The sequence below is a fragment of the Heteronotia binoei genome, chromosome 3 (genome assembly GCF_032191835.1).
Source record: "Heteronotia binoei isolate CCM8104 ecotype False Entrance Well chromosome 3, APGP_CSIRO_Hbin_v1, whole genome shotgun sequence".
Classification (NCBI taxonomy): domain Eukaryota; kingdom Metazoa; phylum Chordata; class Lepidosauria; order Squamata; family Gekkonidae; genus Heteronotia; species Heteronotia binoei.
The window spans coordinates 150,115,489-150,130,852 of NC_083225.1; the positions used below are offsets into that span (position 1 = coordinate 150,115,489).

Consider the following 15,364-nt stretch of genomic DNA (forward strand, 5'->3'; position numbering starts at 1 on the left):
ACTTTGCACTTGGCCACATTGAACCGCATCTGCCACGTTGACGCCCACTCACCCAGCCTCAACAGATCCCTTTGGAGTTCCTCACAATCCTCTCTGGTTCTCACCACCCTGAACAATTTAGTGTCATCCGCAAACTTGGCCACTTCACTGCTCACTCCCAACTCTAAATCATTTATGAACAAGTTAAAGAGCATGGGACCCAGTACCGAGCCCTGCGGCACCCCACTGCTTACCGTCCTCCACTGCGAAGACTGCCCGTTTATACTGACTCTCTGCTTCCTATTACTAAGCCAGTTTTTGATCCACAAGAGGACCTGTCCTTTTACTCCATGACTCTCAAGTTTTCTAAGGAGCCTTTGATGAGGAACTTTATCAAAAGCTTTCTGGAAGTCAAGGTAAACAACATCTATTGGGTCTCCTTTGTCCACATGTTTGTTCACCCCCTCAAAGAAATGTAACAGGTTAGTGAGGCAAGATCTTCCCTTGCAGAACCCATGCTGAGTCTTCCTCAATAACCCGTGTTCTTCAATGTGCCTACTCATTCTGTCCTTGATAATGGTTTCTACCAACTTTCCCGGTATTGAAGTCAGACTGACTGGCCTGTAATTTCCCGGATCTCCTCTGGAACCTTTTTGAAAGATGGGGGTGACATTTGCTACCTTCCAGTCCTCAGGAACGGAGGCAGATTTCAATGAAAGATTACAGCTTTTTGTTAGAAGATCCACAAGTTCAACTTTGAGTTCTTTCAGAACTCTCGGATGTATGCCATCCGGACCCGGTGACTTATTAGTTTTTAATTTGTCTATCAGTTGTAGGACCTCCTCTTTTGTCACCTCAATCTGACTCAGGTCTTTCAACACCCCTTCCAAAATTAGTGGTTCTGGGGCGGGCAAAAAGTTCTCGTCTTCCACAGTGAAGACGGAGGCAAAAAATTCATTTAGCTTCTCAGCCATTTCCCTATCCTCCTTCAGTAATCGTTTTACCCCATGGTCATCCAAGGGCCCCACTGCCTCCCTGGCTGGTTTCCTACTTCTAATATATTTGAAGAAAGTTTTATTGTTGGTCTTTATGTTTTTTGCAATATGCTCCTCATAGTCCCTTTTTGCCTGCCTGATCACAGTCTTGCATTTGATTTGCCACAGCCTGTGTTCCCTTTTACTAATCTCACTTGGACTGGTTTTCCACCGCTTAAAGGAGTCCTCCTTACCTTTTACAGCTTCCATTACTTTGTTTGTTAACCATGCAGGCCTTTTCTTATGCCTGTTTGTGCCTTTCCTAACTTGTGGTATGTATTTTATCTGAGCTTCTAGGATTATAGTTTTAAATAGCGTCCAAGCTTCCCCAAGGGTTTTGACAGTATGTACCTTTCCTTTCAGTTTCCTCCTCACATGCCTCCTCATCTCAGTGTATTTACCCCTTTTAAAGTTAAACGTGGTTGTGGCGGTCTTTTTGGACAACTCCCTATTTATACAAACGGTGAAATCAATAACATTATGGTCACTGCTCCCAAGCGGCGCAATCACTTTTACATCTCTTTTACATCTCTCACTTTTACTTTTACATCTCTCACCATCTCTCACCAAGTCTTGGGCATTACTTAGGACCAAATCCAGGATCGCCCCACCCCTGGTAGGTTCTGAACGTAAGAACATTTGAAAAAGATTTTGAACATACATATGACTGTGCCAATTTGCTGAGGTCTAAGGAAATAAAAATGAAATCCTCCCAGATATTTCTTTCAGAGAGATTCTTTTGGTATATGTAAGAACTGGAATTCATTTTGTCTTAAGGATTTTTTCATGAAAAGTATGATTTGTTATAAATACCTTAAACATTCTGTCTATAGCTTCTGTGCTGATTTGCACTCTGTATTAGCACTGATAGAGTCAGATGGTGCCAAGGTACCAACTTATCCAGTTATTTGGGATACTTTTCAATTTAATTCAGTCTGAGGATAAGAAGAGGGTCATTGGAGGTTTAAGGCCTACCACCTGTTTGTACAACCCTTGTCCTTCCTGGCTACTTAAATCTGCAAGAGGGGTGGGTCTGGCTGGCTGACTGGGTCCAAGCGTTGGTTAATGCCTTTTGAGATAAGGGGTGGGGCCTCCAGCCTTGAAACAGGCTGTGGTGTGCCCACTACTAAAGAAGCCTAAGGAGATTTCAGTAACTCATTCTGGAAATACTCTGGGTATGAGCAGGGGTCACTGGGGGGAGTATTTGTAAATTTCCTGCATTGTGCAGGGGGTTGGACTTCGATGACCCTGGAAGTCCATTCCAAGTTTATTATTCTAACTATCAACTAGTCTCATGTTTCATTCTTGAGCAAGGTGATTGAATGGGGAGAGGGTGGAAGAACAACTTCAAGCATTCTTTGATGAACTGGATGGTTTGGATCCTTTCTTATCTGGCTTCAAGCCTGGTTATGGGACTGAATTGTCCTTGGTCACCCTGGTGGATGACCTGTGCCAGGAGATGATGACCTGTGCCTGTTGATTCTCCTGGAACTCTCAGTGGCTTTTGATAACATTGATCATGATAATATTCTAGACTTCCTTTCCAGTCTGGGACAAGGAAGCATTCTTTTGCCGTGGTTCCAGTCCTACCTGTAGGGTAGATTTTGAAAGGTGGTGCTGGGGGGCTGTTGATCAGCCCATGTGGGGTGCCACAAGGCTTTATCTTGCCTTCTATTGTTTCAACATCTACATGAAACCACTGAATTAGGTCATCTGGAGATTTAGGCTGGGTTTTCACCAAGACAGATGACACTCAGCTCTATCTAGTACTTCTGCTGTGAAACCCTGAACCAGTGTCTGGAGGCAGTTTAAGGGTACATGTGGACTGATAAGCTGAAGTTTAATGTCAACAAGATGGAAGTACTACTGGTGAGTGGAAGCTTTAAGGTGTCACCCTTTTTACCTTTCCTTTCAGTTTCTACTTCACATGCCCCCTCATCTCAAGAGAAGTTACGCCTTTTAAAGTCAAAAGTGGTTGTGTTGGTCTTTTTGGGCAGCTCCCTATTTATATAAATATTGAACTCAATAACACTATGGTGACTGTTCCCAAGCAGTGCAATCACTTACATCTCTCACCAGGTCTTGGGCATTACTTAGGACCAAGTCCAGGATCACCTCTCCCTTAGTAGGTTCTGTAACAATCTGCTGCATAGCACAGTCATTGAGAGTGTCTAGAAAACAGTCTCTTTCTCCGGACTTGAACACATATTGACCCAATCAATGTGTGGGTAGTTAAAATCACCTATTACAACACAGTTATTTCATCTAGCTGCTATCTTTAATTCTTTCATCATTTTATAATCATCTCTGTCTTTTGATCTGGTGGGCAATAACAAATTCCCAGAGTTAAGCTTCTTTTTGGGCCCACTATTTTGACCCATAACATTTCCAGAAGCAAATTTAATTCTCTTACCTTCTCGGTCTTTCTGAACTGTATACCTTCTCTGACATACAGAGCCACCCCACCTCCAACCCTTTCCCCCCATTCTTCCGATATAATATATCCTGGAATCATCATGTCCCACTGATTTTCCTCATCCCACCAAGTTTCTGAAATGCCCACAATATCTGTGTTATGTTTTTCCTCAACACTAAGCATTCCAACTCCCCTATTTTACCTCAGACACGTCTAGCATTTGTATATAAACATCTATAATTTCCCAGGCATGTTAGGCCTGCAACCTTCCTCCAGCTGCTTGTGACCTTGCCAGACAGTCCATATTGTTTGTCACCGTCTCAGTGGACAACTCTAATCCATTGTCCTGAGATCTGGTATATGTGTACCAAGGTGGGAATCCATGCATTGTCCCTTTTAGGATAAATAGTAGTCATGTGTATTGGGAAAACCATATGTAGCAGACTTATTCCACACAATGTGGTCACAGTGCCAGGAACTTTGAAAAGGGCTCATAAAGCTGTAAGTTTGGGTTTTGGAGGTGAAAGTATGGAGATGTGTCTGCCTAGCACTTTGAACTCCTTAGTGAGATTTTGTTTATAAACCCAGGGCTAGAAAAAATGAGACAAAAGGTTAAAAGCATTGTTAGAAATCAAACAATGTCATTATATGATTTGGAAGGTGCAAGGAGAAAGGTTTTTGGAATATTGGGGAATGGGCAGGTGACTTCAGAATCTTTAAGCAATAGTGTAGTGTGATGACATATGCCCTTTAATACAGCCTCTGGAGGCTTCAGTAGAATCCTGACAATCTATTTTATTTCTTTTCCCCATAACAGAGCACATTTTAGCCTTTGTGTTATGACCAAAATCTGAAGACTTTTTTTTTAACCATTTATTTCCCACTAGTGTTCCATCAAAAACTCGAGGTAGTGTGCATTAGGTTCCTGGGCACTTTTGTCGTAGCATTGACTAGAACCAGCTGTGCTTTAACTTCAGCAAGATTACTATATCATGTCGGTTCATACTGTACCCTGGGACATACTGGCATCTGCCGAGCATGTCTGAAATCAGAGAAGACCTCTTTTTCTTTTTAATTTTTGAGCCTGAGAGAGGTTTAGGGCCTTTTGCTGCCCTTCGACTGGAGACAGTTCAGCAGACACAATTTCTCCGCCTTCAATTGATCTCTGAGGGGGGTGGGTGGCATTTGTTGAATTACTGTAAGGTAACTTTTAAAAGCACAGTGTCCTCAGTTAAGAAGGGTAGGAGACCTACTTAACTTTGGCATGCTTTGAAAGCTTATTAGGTGTGAAGGAATTTGGGAGTGTCTAAGGACTCTGATGCAACTGAAATAGCTTTTGTTGTGTAGAGATTAGGGAATCTTTAAAGGGGGGTTGGCTCAAGAGCAGTGCATATAATTTTCATATCAGGTGCTAGTTTCAGACCCTGGAATCCTTAGGTAAAAGAACTCAGGAAGCAGATGTTAGGTAAGATCCTTCTTTACATGAGACCCTGGTGAGTAGCTGCTAGAATTGTGATTCATACCTTACCTTCCTCAGTGTTATTTTACCATTTATTTATAGTATACACTGGCTCCCTGTGGAGCACAGAGTCAGATTCAAGGTTTTGGTTTTGACCTTGAAGGCCTTGAGTGGTCTAGGACCAACATATCTGCGGGACCATCTTCTCTGGTTATGTCCCTGGGAGAGCATTGCACTCTACTGATAACAAATCTCTGGTGATCCCTGACCCTAGGGAAGTCCAGCTGTCCTTGACCAGGGCCAGGGCATTTTTGGTCTTGGCCCCAACCTGGTGGAACTCTCTGCCAGATGACAATAGGGCCCTGCAGGATCTTATGCAGTTCTGCAGGGCCTGTAAAGCAGAGATGTTCTGCCAGGCATTTGGCTGAGGACAGCAGAGGTTTGTCAGTGGCTAGCATCACGCTTTCCCCCACCCTCAGAAGCTTTGGAAGTTTCTCTCCCTCCCCCCGCCCCCCCGGTATGATGCTCTGACTGTTCGGAATATAAACAAATACTCATAGGGTGCCATCTGGGATTTTTGTAAATTTTAATCTAATTTGTTATGTTGGTTTTAACTATATATTGTTTTTATGATAAAGCAGGAGTCAAGTAGCACCTTTAAGACCAACACAGTTTTATTCAGAATGTAAGCTTTCATGTGTTCTAAGCACACTTCATCAGACAATAGTGAGGAATGGCAAGCAGTCCTAAATATAGAGAAAGTGGGCTGAGAGTTTGTTTTTATGATGTATGTTGTACATCGTCCAGAGCCCAGCATGAGCCGGAATGTTGTGGTTTCTAATAGCGGTACAAGGAATAAAAGTCTAGTAGCACCTTAAAGTCTAACGGAATTTGTAGTAGAGTATGAGCTTTTGTGAGTTATTGTTCACTTCTTTAGACTTATTTCCATTTATTCTTTGCATCCTCTTGGACCAAACTGCGGCCTAGGTTTCCTTTCTCCATACCTACTACCCTTCTGCATATCACACCTAATCCAGTCAAGACTGCTGTTGCCATTCAGTGTCTGAAATCATCTTTATTAAGTTTATATCTCCAGTATCTCTTGTTTCATTCTATGGCACACATGGTCTGGTCCAACAAAGTGGCATTTATGTCTGATCTGGCCCTTGTAACAAATGAGTTTGACACCTCTGGCTTAGTGTAAACATGAGATCTATTGTGTTCTTTTACTTTCACAACTGCACAGGTATTTTATACTAGATTACAGTTTATTACTGTATAGGCTTTACACATCCCCAAAGGAAATCGAAATGGGTAGAACAACATACAAGGTTTCATTAGTAGAGAACTGTAATTATAAATTGAACAGTTGCTACTTCTTGAGTTAGTGGTATTTGAAGGGGAAAAGGGTTTTGTGATAAACACTTTATATATTTATAGATAATATATTTAAGTATATATACACAGATGTATGCTATGTATTGTTCAATATCAACATTGTCATCCTCATTCTAGAAAGGAGTGCAGTCATGAGAGGCAGACAGGGCAAAAGGTGTCTTGTCAGAGCTGACCATCTTTCATGGAAAGTGGACAATGTGTTTGCTTTTCCAAAGGCCTAGGGCTGACTGGGAGTTCCTATCAGATGGGATTTTTCCCCTCCCCACCCACAAGCCTACATTATGTGTACCTGTCTGTGTGCTTTGCTAGTGAAAGGGTTAAGGAGAAACCTGATAAGGAAGCTTTGCCTGGAGATGCAGGAATGCTGTTTGGGCTCTTTATTGCAACAATCTGAGGCTTAACCAGCCTTAAAGTGGAGCTAATAGCAATATTAGTGTAAAGTTTTTTCCCCCTGAGACAGCATTTAGATAGTCTTCAGGGAATCCTTCACAAAAAACAAAGCATTTCTTTCCCCTCAAAATTAGTTTTAATTCTCAAAATGAGTTTAAAAATTGCATCTGTTTTCCTATAAGTACAGATATCCAGTGAAGGCAGGAGGGGAAGAAAGTAAGCAAACAAACATGACGGATTCTCTGCAACCTTGAACTCTGCATGTTAGGAAATCGTGTTTACCTTTGTTTCCTTTGTGGGAGGGGCCCAGAAACTGGGCAGGAGTAAAGCGCAACTTCCAGTTCTGAAGAGAGACCTGCCCACTTGTCAACAGCGTAGAAAGGGCATATGGTAGAAAGTTCTCTCCAAGGCAGAACCTTTAAAAAAAAAAAGAGGAAGAAAGCATCATAATTCTGAAGACCTTTGCTGCTATATAGTTGGAGCTGATTGTGTAAGCAAATTGACTTTGATCTTGATTAGATTCACCCTGAAAAAGCCTGGAAACAGATTACAATCTGGTTTGTAAACCATGCGGATATGAGGAGAACTCAGCAGCATTTCAGGAAGCTCTGATTTTAAAAATTAAATGGTTTCAAACAAGGAAATGTTGCTTCATCCCTGGAGTTCACGCTGTTGATTTTGCTCTGAGGATATGTCCAGTTTCCTGATTGGCACCATGAACTTGTTTAAGTTTGGGAATTACAAATATAAATTGATGTTCCTGTTTCCCACTGTCAGTTAGAGGTAAACAATGAAAGAATTGGGATGAACTGAACAAAAAACCTGCTTAACTCTGTATTCTTTTTGTAAGCATTTACAAACAAATTTTCATTGTGACTTGTGACCTTACTGATTCAGTTTAGCAAAAAATGTCAGTCTCCATGTGTATAGAAACTGTTTTCTTGAGTTAAACTTGTGTTCATGTGCTACGATATAATAGTATGTGGCTTTTTAAAAAATACTTGTTCTGTGTAAAAAGAAAGAAATTCCTATTCATTTCTTCAAAGAATGCTAGCTTTGGGGGGGGATGAGATTTGTAGTACCACTAAGGTGTTTAATATTACCCTTGTAAGTTTTCCTATGTGATTACTGTAAAAAGAACTATACATTTTGGCTTGCCAAATGAGTTGTCAGGGATTTGTCAAAAGAATTTTAAAAGACAAAGGCAGATTATAAATAATGTAAATAAATAAAGTGCCTTTAGACAGAGCGTGTTTACTGAATGGGCAGTTTACCTGCAGTAGTGGGCTCTTGTACCAGGACTCTGCAGGAAGTGTATGTGTGAAAGAAACTGGCAGTTTAGCAGTCTGGGTTGCAACAAAGGCAGAGACAACTGAGAGTTTCTTGCTGAGATCTGCTGAAACTGTGGGGGTATTTGTAAACAAACTAGGTATCCAAAAGCACTGTAGATCTTCAGTGGCTTCTTTCACACTAAGGAAACACAACCCAGGAGCAGTGACCCTGAAGCTTTTCACCACTTGGGTGAAGTGGAACATGGGTAACACAGGTGGTAAAGGTCAGATATTGTTTCAATAGAGAGAAACTATAAACAGGGTGTGCTTTGAGCCAGGAATGAAGTTAATGATAGCACTCCTGAAAGAAAGTTACAGTAGTACTGCTGTGTGTTTGCTCTACTTTCAAACCACTACACCAGTGTAGTTTATGTTGTAAATGAGCACCTGATGGGTTTGGATGGTGGAATATCATTCTCTTCTCTGAGGATCAGAAGAGATTGTGGTTTCTGGAAGAGGCAATTATTCAAGAACGAGATATATAGTAGAAAAAGAATTTGCAAGCGTCAAAGCTGGGTCAAGTATAACCCATGATGTAAGTGACTCACTTTGAAGGAGATGAACTGAGATCTGCAGCCAAGAGTAAAGGTTTTTTGTTTTTTTTTATCAATGTGTATCTCGTGAAGGCTTTAGGAAATGGGATCAACCCCTGTGTGTGTGTAAAGTGCCATCAAGTCACAGGCATCTCCCATCCAAATACTAACCAGCACCAACCCTTCTTAGCTTCCAAGTCTGACAAGATCAGGCTAGCCTGGAACATCCAGGTCAGGGCAAAAATTAACCCTTACTGCTGACATATTCCTGAGGCAGACTTCTGCCTGGGGAATAATTTAGAAACCTGCGAGCTACAGCAATAAATTCAAGGTGGAGGGGCCTCTTAAGGGTGAGATCATGCCTAGTATCAAAACTTAAGAGTAAGAACCAAAGAAGAGCTCTGCAGGCTTAGAGCCCAGCTGTCAGGAGAATGCCTGCTAGAAGCAGGTAAATATCATGCTTGAGCCTTGCCCTAAATGCATCAGTGGAATCTGTTCATGTTTGAAAATTGGCCAAGTGAAAGTGACTAGGTGGGCTTAGGATTGTCAAAAACATGACTAAAGCCAAGCTTGTACCCATTCTCAACTTTATAGAAAACTTTATTGGCCAGTAAAGAAGGAAGCATAGATCTCTGGAAGCTTGCTTGGCCCTCTTCCTGATCTGTTAAACATCTCCATTTAGAAATCTTGGACTTTGACAAGATGTCCCTGTTCTTAAAAGAAGTCATTCTTTTAGGCTGAAGATAAAAGTATATCTCTATGGGATGTCTAAAGGTGGAAAAACCAGTAGTCCTTCAAACGTAGATGAACTTGGTGGGTGTTGGTTTTTAAGTGTCAGCCTGTGAAAGTATTGTTGAATACTCCCCACTTTTCTGAGTAGAAAATCCAGAGGCATAGCTACAGGGTTTAGTTTTCTATATATGAGAGAGCACAGAAGACTTAAGGCAGCCATATAATATTTGTTTTATTTTCAAATGTAGGCTTCCCAACCCCCCCGCCCTGGTGGGGGACTCCTGAGTTTGCAGCCTTCTCCCCCGCTCTCCAAAAATCTGAAAGCGGGGGGTGGGGAGACATGTGTGTAGGCATCATGTAGTTGTAGAGCTCCTGATCCATTTGTAAAATGCTTGCGTTTAAGGCTGCGCAGGAAACAGGAAACAGGAAGGGCTTCATTGGAAAAGGTCAGTAATAGTTTCCATGGAGAACAGCCCCTCCCCTTCTTTTGCTTTCGTTTTCGCAGCAAGTAGAGTTCTGCAGGAAGAAGATCTAGTAAGCATTTGTGTGTGTGAGAGAGGGAGGGGGCAGGGGAATCCCTGGTTTGGAGGCCCTCCCGCCCTTTAGAAAGTGTGGGGAGGGAGGGAAATCTCTACTGGGCACTCTATTATTCCCTATGGAGAACGATTCCCATAGGGAATAATAGGGATTTGATCTGTGGGTATTGGGGGCTCTTGGGGGGCTATTTTTTGAGGTAGAGGCACCAAATTTTTAGTATAGTATCTAGTGCCTCTCCCCAAAATACCCCCCGAGTTTCAAAACAATTGGACCAGAGGGTCTAATTCTATGAGCCCCAAAAGATGGTGCCCCTATCCTTAATTATTTCCTATGGAAGAAAGGCATTTAAAAAGGAGTGCTGTCCCTTTACATGTGATGGCCAGAACTCCCTTGGAGTTCAATTATGCTTGTCACACCCTTGTTCTTGGTTCCACCCCAAATGTCTCCTGGCTCCACCCCCAAAGTCTCCTGGCTCCGCCCTCAAAGTCCCCAGATTTTTCTTTAATTGGACTTGGCAACCCTATTCAAATGTGTGAGCAGCGGAGTGTTTGGAAGAAGTAAGTTCTCGTACAGCTGGCAGCAGATTTGCTAACCTTGAATCCAGTTCTTGGAGCGGGCCCTTGTACTCAAAGGTGCTTTATGCTCTGCCAGCTGACAGCCTCAGTTCCTCTCTGTATCTTTGATCCTGATTCAACGGCGATTGTACAATGGCTGCAACTTTATTTTTTTGCTGCTTTGTGATAACTGAAAGAGTAGCTGCCCATCTGGTTCCATATGCTGCTTTGACACAGTGGCAAATCCAATGTCCCTGGAAAGACTTGATGGAGAATATGGTGGCCAAAACCTTTTCTGTGTTGTTGCTTCCTAATAGCTCCCATGTTCAGAGGGTTACTATACCTCAGAACATCGATGGTTCCATTCAGTCATGGTGGTTAATGACCATTGACTCTGTCTAGTGGCAGTGAATTCCACAGGGCAATTATTCATTGGGTGCAGAACTACGTCATTTTTGTCTGTCTTGTATAGTGCTGGTCAAGTTCTTTGGTGTCTATGAGTTCTGAGAAGTGTCATTGTCCCAAATTAAAATGGGTATAATTTTTATTATATTTTAAAACATTTATACTCAGTAAAACAATGTGTTGGGAAAGGCTTGATGGCTTTCCCAAAGATGGACAAAGACCATGGGAAACTTGTGACAGTTTGCATGAGTGTTGTTAATGGAGCTTGATGTAAACTGGTGTAAACTGAATATTTCCTAATAAAATTGCTGAATGTAAACTAAAGGTGATACTGTTTCTCTGATGATCCCTGAATACAGGATGGGTTATAAGGTTGTTCCTGAGCCCAGGTGAGTTGTGTGGCATCAAGTCAATCAGTAGCCACCTTCACAGCTGGATGAGTTGCAAAGTTGCATGGTAGCAAGTAGCCTGGTGGTTGTTACTGGAGCATGGCTCCAATGAGTCCTTCCTTCAGGGCAGTGGGGAGGGAGAAGAAGATGATGATATTGGATTTATATCCCGCCCTCCACTCCGAAGAGTCTCAGAGCAGCTCACAATCTCCTTTATCTCCATCCCCCACAACAGACACCCTGTGAGGTGGGTGGGCTGAGAGGGCTCTCGCAGCAGCTGCCCTTTCAAGGACAACCTCTGCCAGAGCTATGGCCATGCCAGCAGGTGCAAGTGGAGGAGTGGGGAATCAAACCTGGTTCTCCCAGATAAGAGGTCCACACACTCAACCACTACACCAAACTGGGTAGACTGGGAGGTCAAAACGTTTCTGGAAAGGGCCCTCTCACTGCCTTTTACTAACAGAAGTCAAGGTTTGAAGGCTGGCAGTATTGTTGTGGTTGCCTAGCCGTAGTTACATAGAAAAGCATTTTCAATGTATAGTATTAAGACAGGTGATTTAACTAGCTTCCTTGTCTAGAATGTTGGATTTATATTTGTTAGTTGATGCAAGGACTGAACATTTCTGTTATAATGAAAGTTCTGGATATATCTCTGTTTAAAAAAACACCTTAGACATATTATCTGGATAGTATGAAACAGATTTCTCATAATGCTCAATTAGGAGTGTATAAAAGAGTATAAATATTTTCTTTAAATAGTGTCTGACTTTAAAAAATGAACCATGGCTACTGACCAAGTGTACTTAATTGTTTTCTGTTTTGCAGAGACTGACAAAGCAGGAATTCTGGCAGCTTGTGCAGCAAAATTATGGCTCTGAGCTGGGTTTGAACACTGAAGAAATGGAAAATTTTTATTCATCATCTGAGGAGAATGGACAGTCTAGGTAAGATAATATTATACAACACCTCTTCTAATGTGTATTTGGAATTTCTGCATCCTTGGGGAATTCTCCAAGTATTCATAAAAGTATGACTTTGTACTAGGGTTCCCAGGTCCAACTCAGGAAATATCTGGGGACTTTTAAGGGTAGAGCCAGAAGACTTTCGCATTCCAAATAATAAAAGCACAGCAGTGCCATTCCCCTGAATACAGTCTTCATTTCCTCTTCCTCTTTTTTGCATTCAAAGGGTTTCCCCAGCAGTTGCACTTCCACTAAATGAAAGTGAAGAAACACACACAGAAAGCAGCCAAAATGAATAGTTTCAAATCCCACACTTTGTGATCTCACTGGGGCAGTTTATTCACAGGAGTTGGTGGATGTAACAGTCTGATGTATTTCAACCAGCTTCTTCAGACTAACACAGGGAAATGAAAGTACTGAGCAGAGCATTCTAGGGGGTGAAGTTTTCCTCCATCCCATAATGAGGTTCTAGTTAACTCTTTATTATCCCTTTCACTATGCAAATGACTTTTGAAAGGAATACACAACAGAGGGACTGGGCTTTCTCTTTTTCCCTCTCACACACTCACCAGGAAGAGCCATGTGGCTCCGCCTGCTCACCCCCCCCCCCCAGCTTTAGTCTTACTGAGATTTAAAGGCACACCCACATCTTCCGAAACACAAGCAGTTTGCAAGTTTCTAAATCTATTGAGATGGAAAGGCATATCATGGCTGTTGAGGCTGGGCTTCCCCCTGCCCAGCAAGCTAGCTGACTGGTGGCAGGGAGGAGCCTGCGAAACCAGGGGATCCCCCACTGGGACCAGGGGACTAGCAAACCTACTTTGTACATTAATCTAAAGAAATAAAAATATGCTGAATATATTCTGACAAGAGCTAAATATCTTATGAGAGATCTACAATACTGAAGGTAGCTGATAGGAGAAAAGGAGAGGGAAGGAACATTAATAGGTTCAAGTTTTATGGAAGTACTTTAAACTACAGGACATCTTGTCAGTGGCCTTGTCCCACCCACCCCTGTTTTTAGTTAGCATTTGGTAAAATGAGTCAGTGGTGCAAGTTACATCTTTTATTGGTACAACATAGGTAATACATCTTGCCAATTTTAGAACTACATGAGCTTTCAGGCCCAATTCAATTACCTTAAAATCCATAAAATATGTTATCTGGTCCTGAAATATGAGAGTTAGTTGGCCACAAGAGAGACTCCTTCATGTTTTGATGCCATAGTTTTGACATATTTTACCATCTCTCGCAATTTAATATTTTACTGTTTCAGAATCTTTTTATTGCTGAAATTTTAAGGGAATTTATTAGAATATTTCTGACCCAATTTTTAGTTACTAGACTTAAGGTGTGGTTTTTTTTCTTTTTACTGAAGGATTTTTGCTCCCCAGTGCTGGTTTCATTGTTCACATTCACCAATGGTCCTCCTGCTGCTTGTCATTGTGTCATTTTTTGCTGTCATTTTTTGCTGAAATGTGTGACATTTGCCATTTCAGTTTTACGGTGTTAATGGATATCTGTAAACTGCCTCAAGAACTTTTTGCTGCAAGTACAAGATAAAGGCTTTGATCCTGTGTCTTTGCTATGACCTTGCTTGTCTCTTCGGCCACTCTGGAGGCCCACACAAAGACCAGACAAGTGTGAGGGGAATAAAGTCATATGATCAAAGGCTGTGCAATGGCCAGAGATAAACATGAGAGGAACAATGTCATAGGACATGTTTTCTAAATAAGTAATTTTTTTTTTTACTCACATACTCCTATTTTGACTTTCCTCTTCCATCTCTTGTGCATGTCAGGGTGGGAGTGCCCAGTCAAAAGAGAGATCACTATGTAGCCTGATTATTGAGCTCACTATGTAGCCTGATTATTGAGCTTCAAGAGGTGTAGTATGGAGGGAAAATCAGTCCCTTCAGTTTTGGTCTTTTCTGTCAGGGAATTCCTTGCATTGAGAATACTTGAAAGGGTTGCTGGGTGTCAGGAAAGGCAACAGATAAATGGAAAGGGCCATACACTTACTTGATGTCGGGAGGGCATTTCTTTGTTCCTATAGCATACAGTATTGATCTGAATAACTGAAGAAACCACCAAGTTTGTAATGGAAGCCATGCATTTATGTCACAAAGTATGAGTTAACTGCGTAATTGCCATTTTGGCCCTAACAGATCCAGTCTTTGTGATGAATCTGGAGAGAAGGATGAAAAGTTATCTAAAGCTGTTGGTGCAATTCAAGAGCCCATCATTCAGATACTTGAAACTGAGTCTCTTAATGGAAACGTGCTAATGGAAGTAAGCTGCTAAGGAGTCTTTCTTCACGTTAATGTTTCAACACACAACAGTTGAGCCAGTTTGGTGTAGTGGTTAAGTGTCCGGACTCTTATCTGGCAGAACCAGGTTTGATTCCCCACTCCTTCACTCGCACCTGCTGGCATGGCCTTGGGTCAGCCATAGCTCTGGCAGAGGTTGTCCTCGAAAGGGCAGCTGCTGTGATAGTCCTCTCAGCCCCACCCACCTCACAGGGTGTCTGTTGTGGGGGAGGGAGATAAAGGAGATTGTGAGCCTCTCTGAGACTCTTGAGTGGAGGGCGGAATATAAATCCAATGTCGTCTTGGATCAGTCCCTGGCATGTTCAGATAGGGATTTCCCGTAGCAGATGTTGGAAAAGAACTTTGTCTTCTTGATCTCCTGGAGAGTTGCTACCAGTTAGAAAACTTCCTGGTCTATCGGGTCTGACTTGATACAAAACAGTTTCATGTATCAATGTAGATTTTAGTTCTGTGGTCTGTTTTCTACCATTGAAGATCCAGTTCAGGCATCTCTGGGCAGAAATTCATTTGTGGTTCTCTCACTGAGGTATAGAGTCAGGCCCTCACAACATTTCAAAATCACTTCAGCATGGAGATGGTGAACTTATGACCACCACAATTTCTCTACCACATTTAGTTTGGCTCATATATAACAACTTATCCTTTTACATGAATTACTAAAGTAATGATGTTTCATTAATAATTTATCAAATCTCTGAGAGCATATATGAGCAATGGAATTTCCTTTTGATCCTCAGAAGTTTAGAATTTATTGTCTTAATTACTGTGAACAAATGTCCAAATTTGAGTTGAAATATGTAGAAAGTGTTGACATCAAGGAAGGACTAGAGTTCTTGAGGTGAAATCCAGTGTTTTGCCTCAGTATTCATTCATGTAGCAGTAATTCTTCCCAGTTTTTGCTCTTATATTTTATATT

At 41.8% G+C, this 15,364-nt stretch overlaps 1 protein-coding gene across 2 annotated transcripts in view; it reads left to right on the forward strand.

Annotated features, from left to right (window-relative positions):
* The window catches only part of GRAMD1C (GRAM domain containing 1C), a 100,931-nt gene that overhangs the window by 49,562 nt on the left and 36,005 nt on the right, over window positions 1-15,364 (forward strand). For both annotated transcript variants that reach the window (XM_060234639.1, XM_060234640.1), the window contains exons 7-8: window positions 11,983-12,101; window positions 14,287-14,410. In XM_060234639.1, coding sequence (XP_060090622.1) covers window positions 11,983-12,101; window positions 14,287-14,410 — 243 coding nt within the window. The remainder of the gene's footprint in view (window positions 1-11,982; window positions 12,102-14,286; window positions 14,411-15,364) is intronic.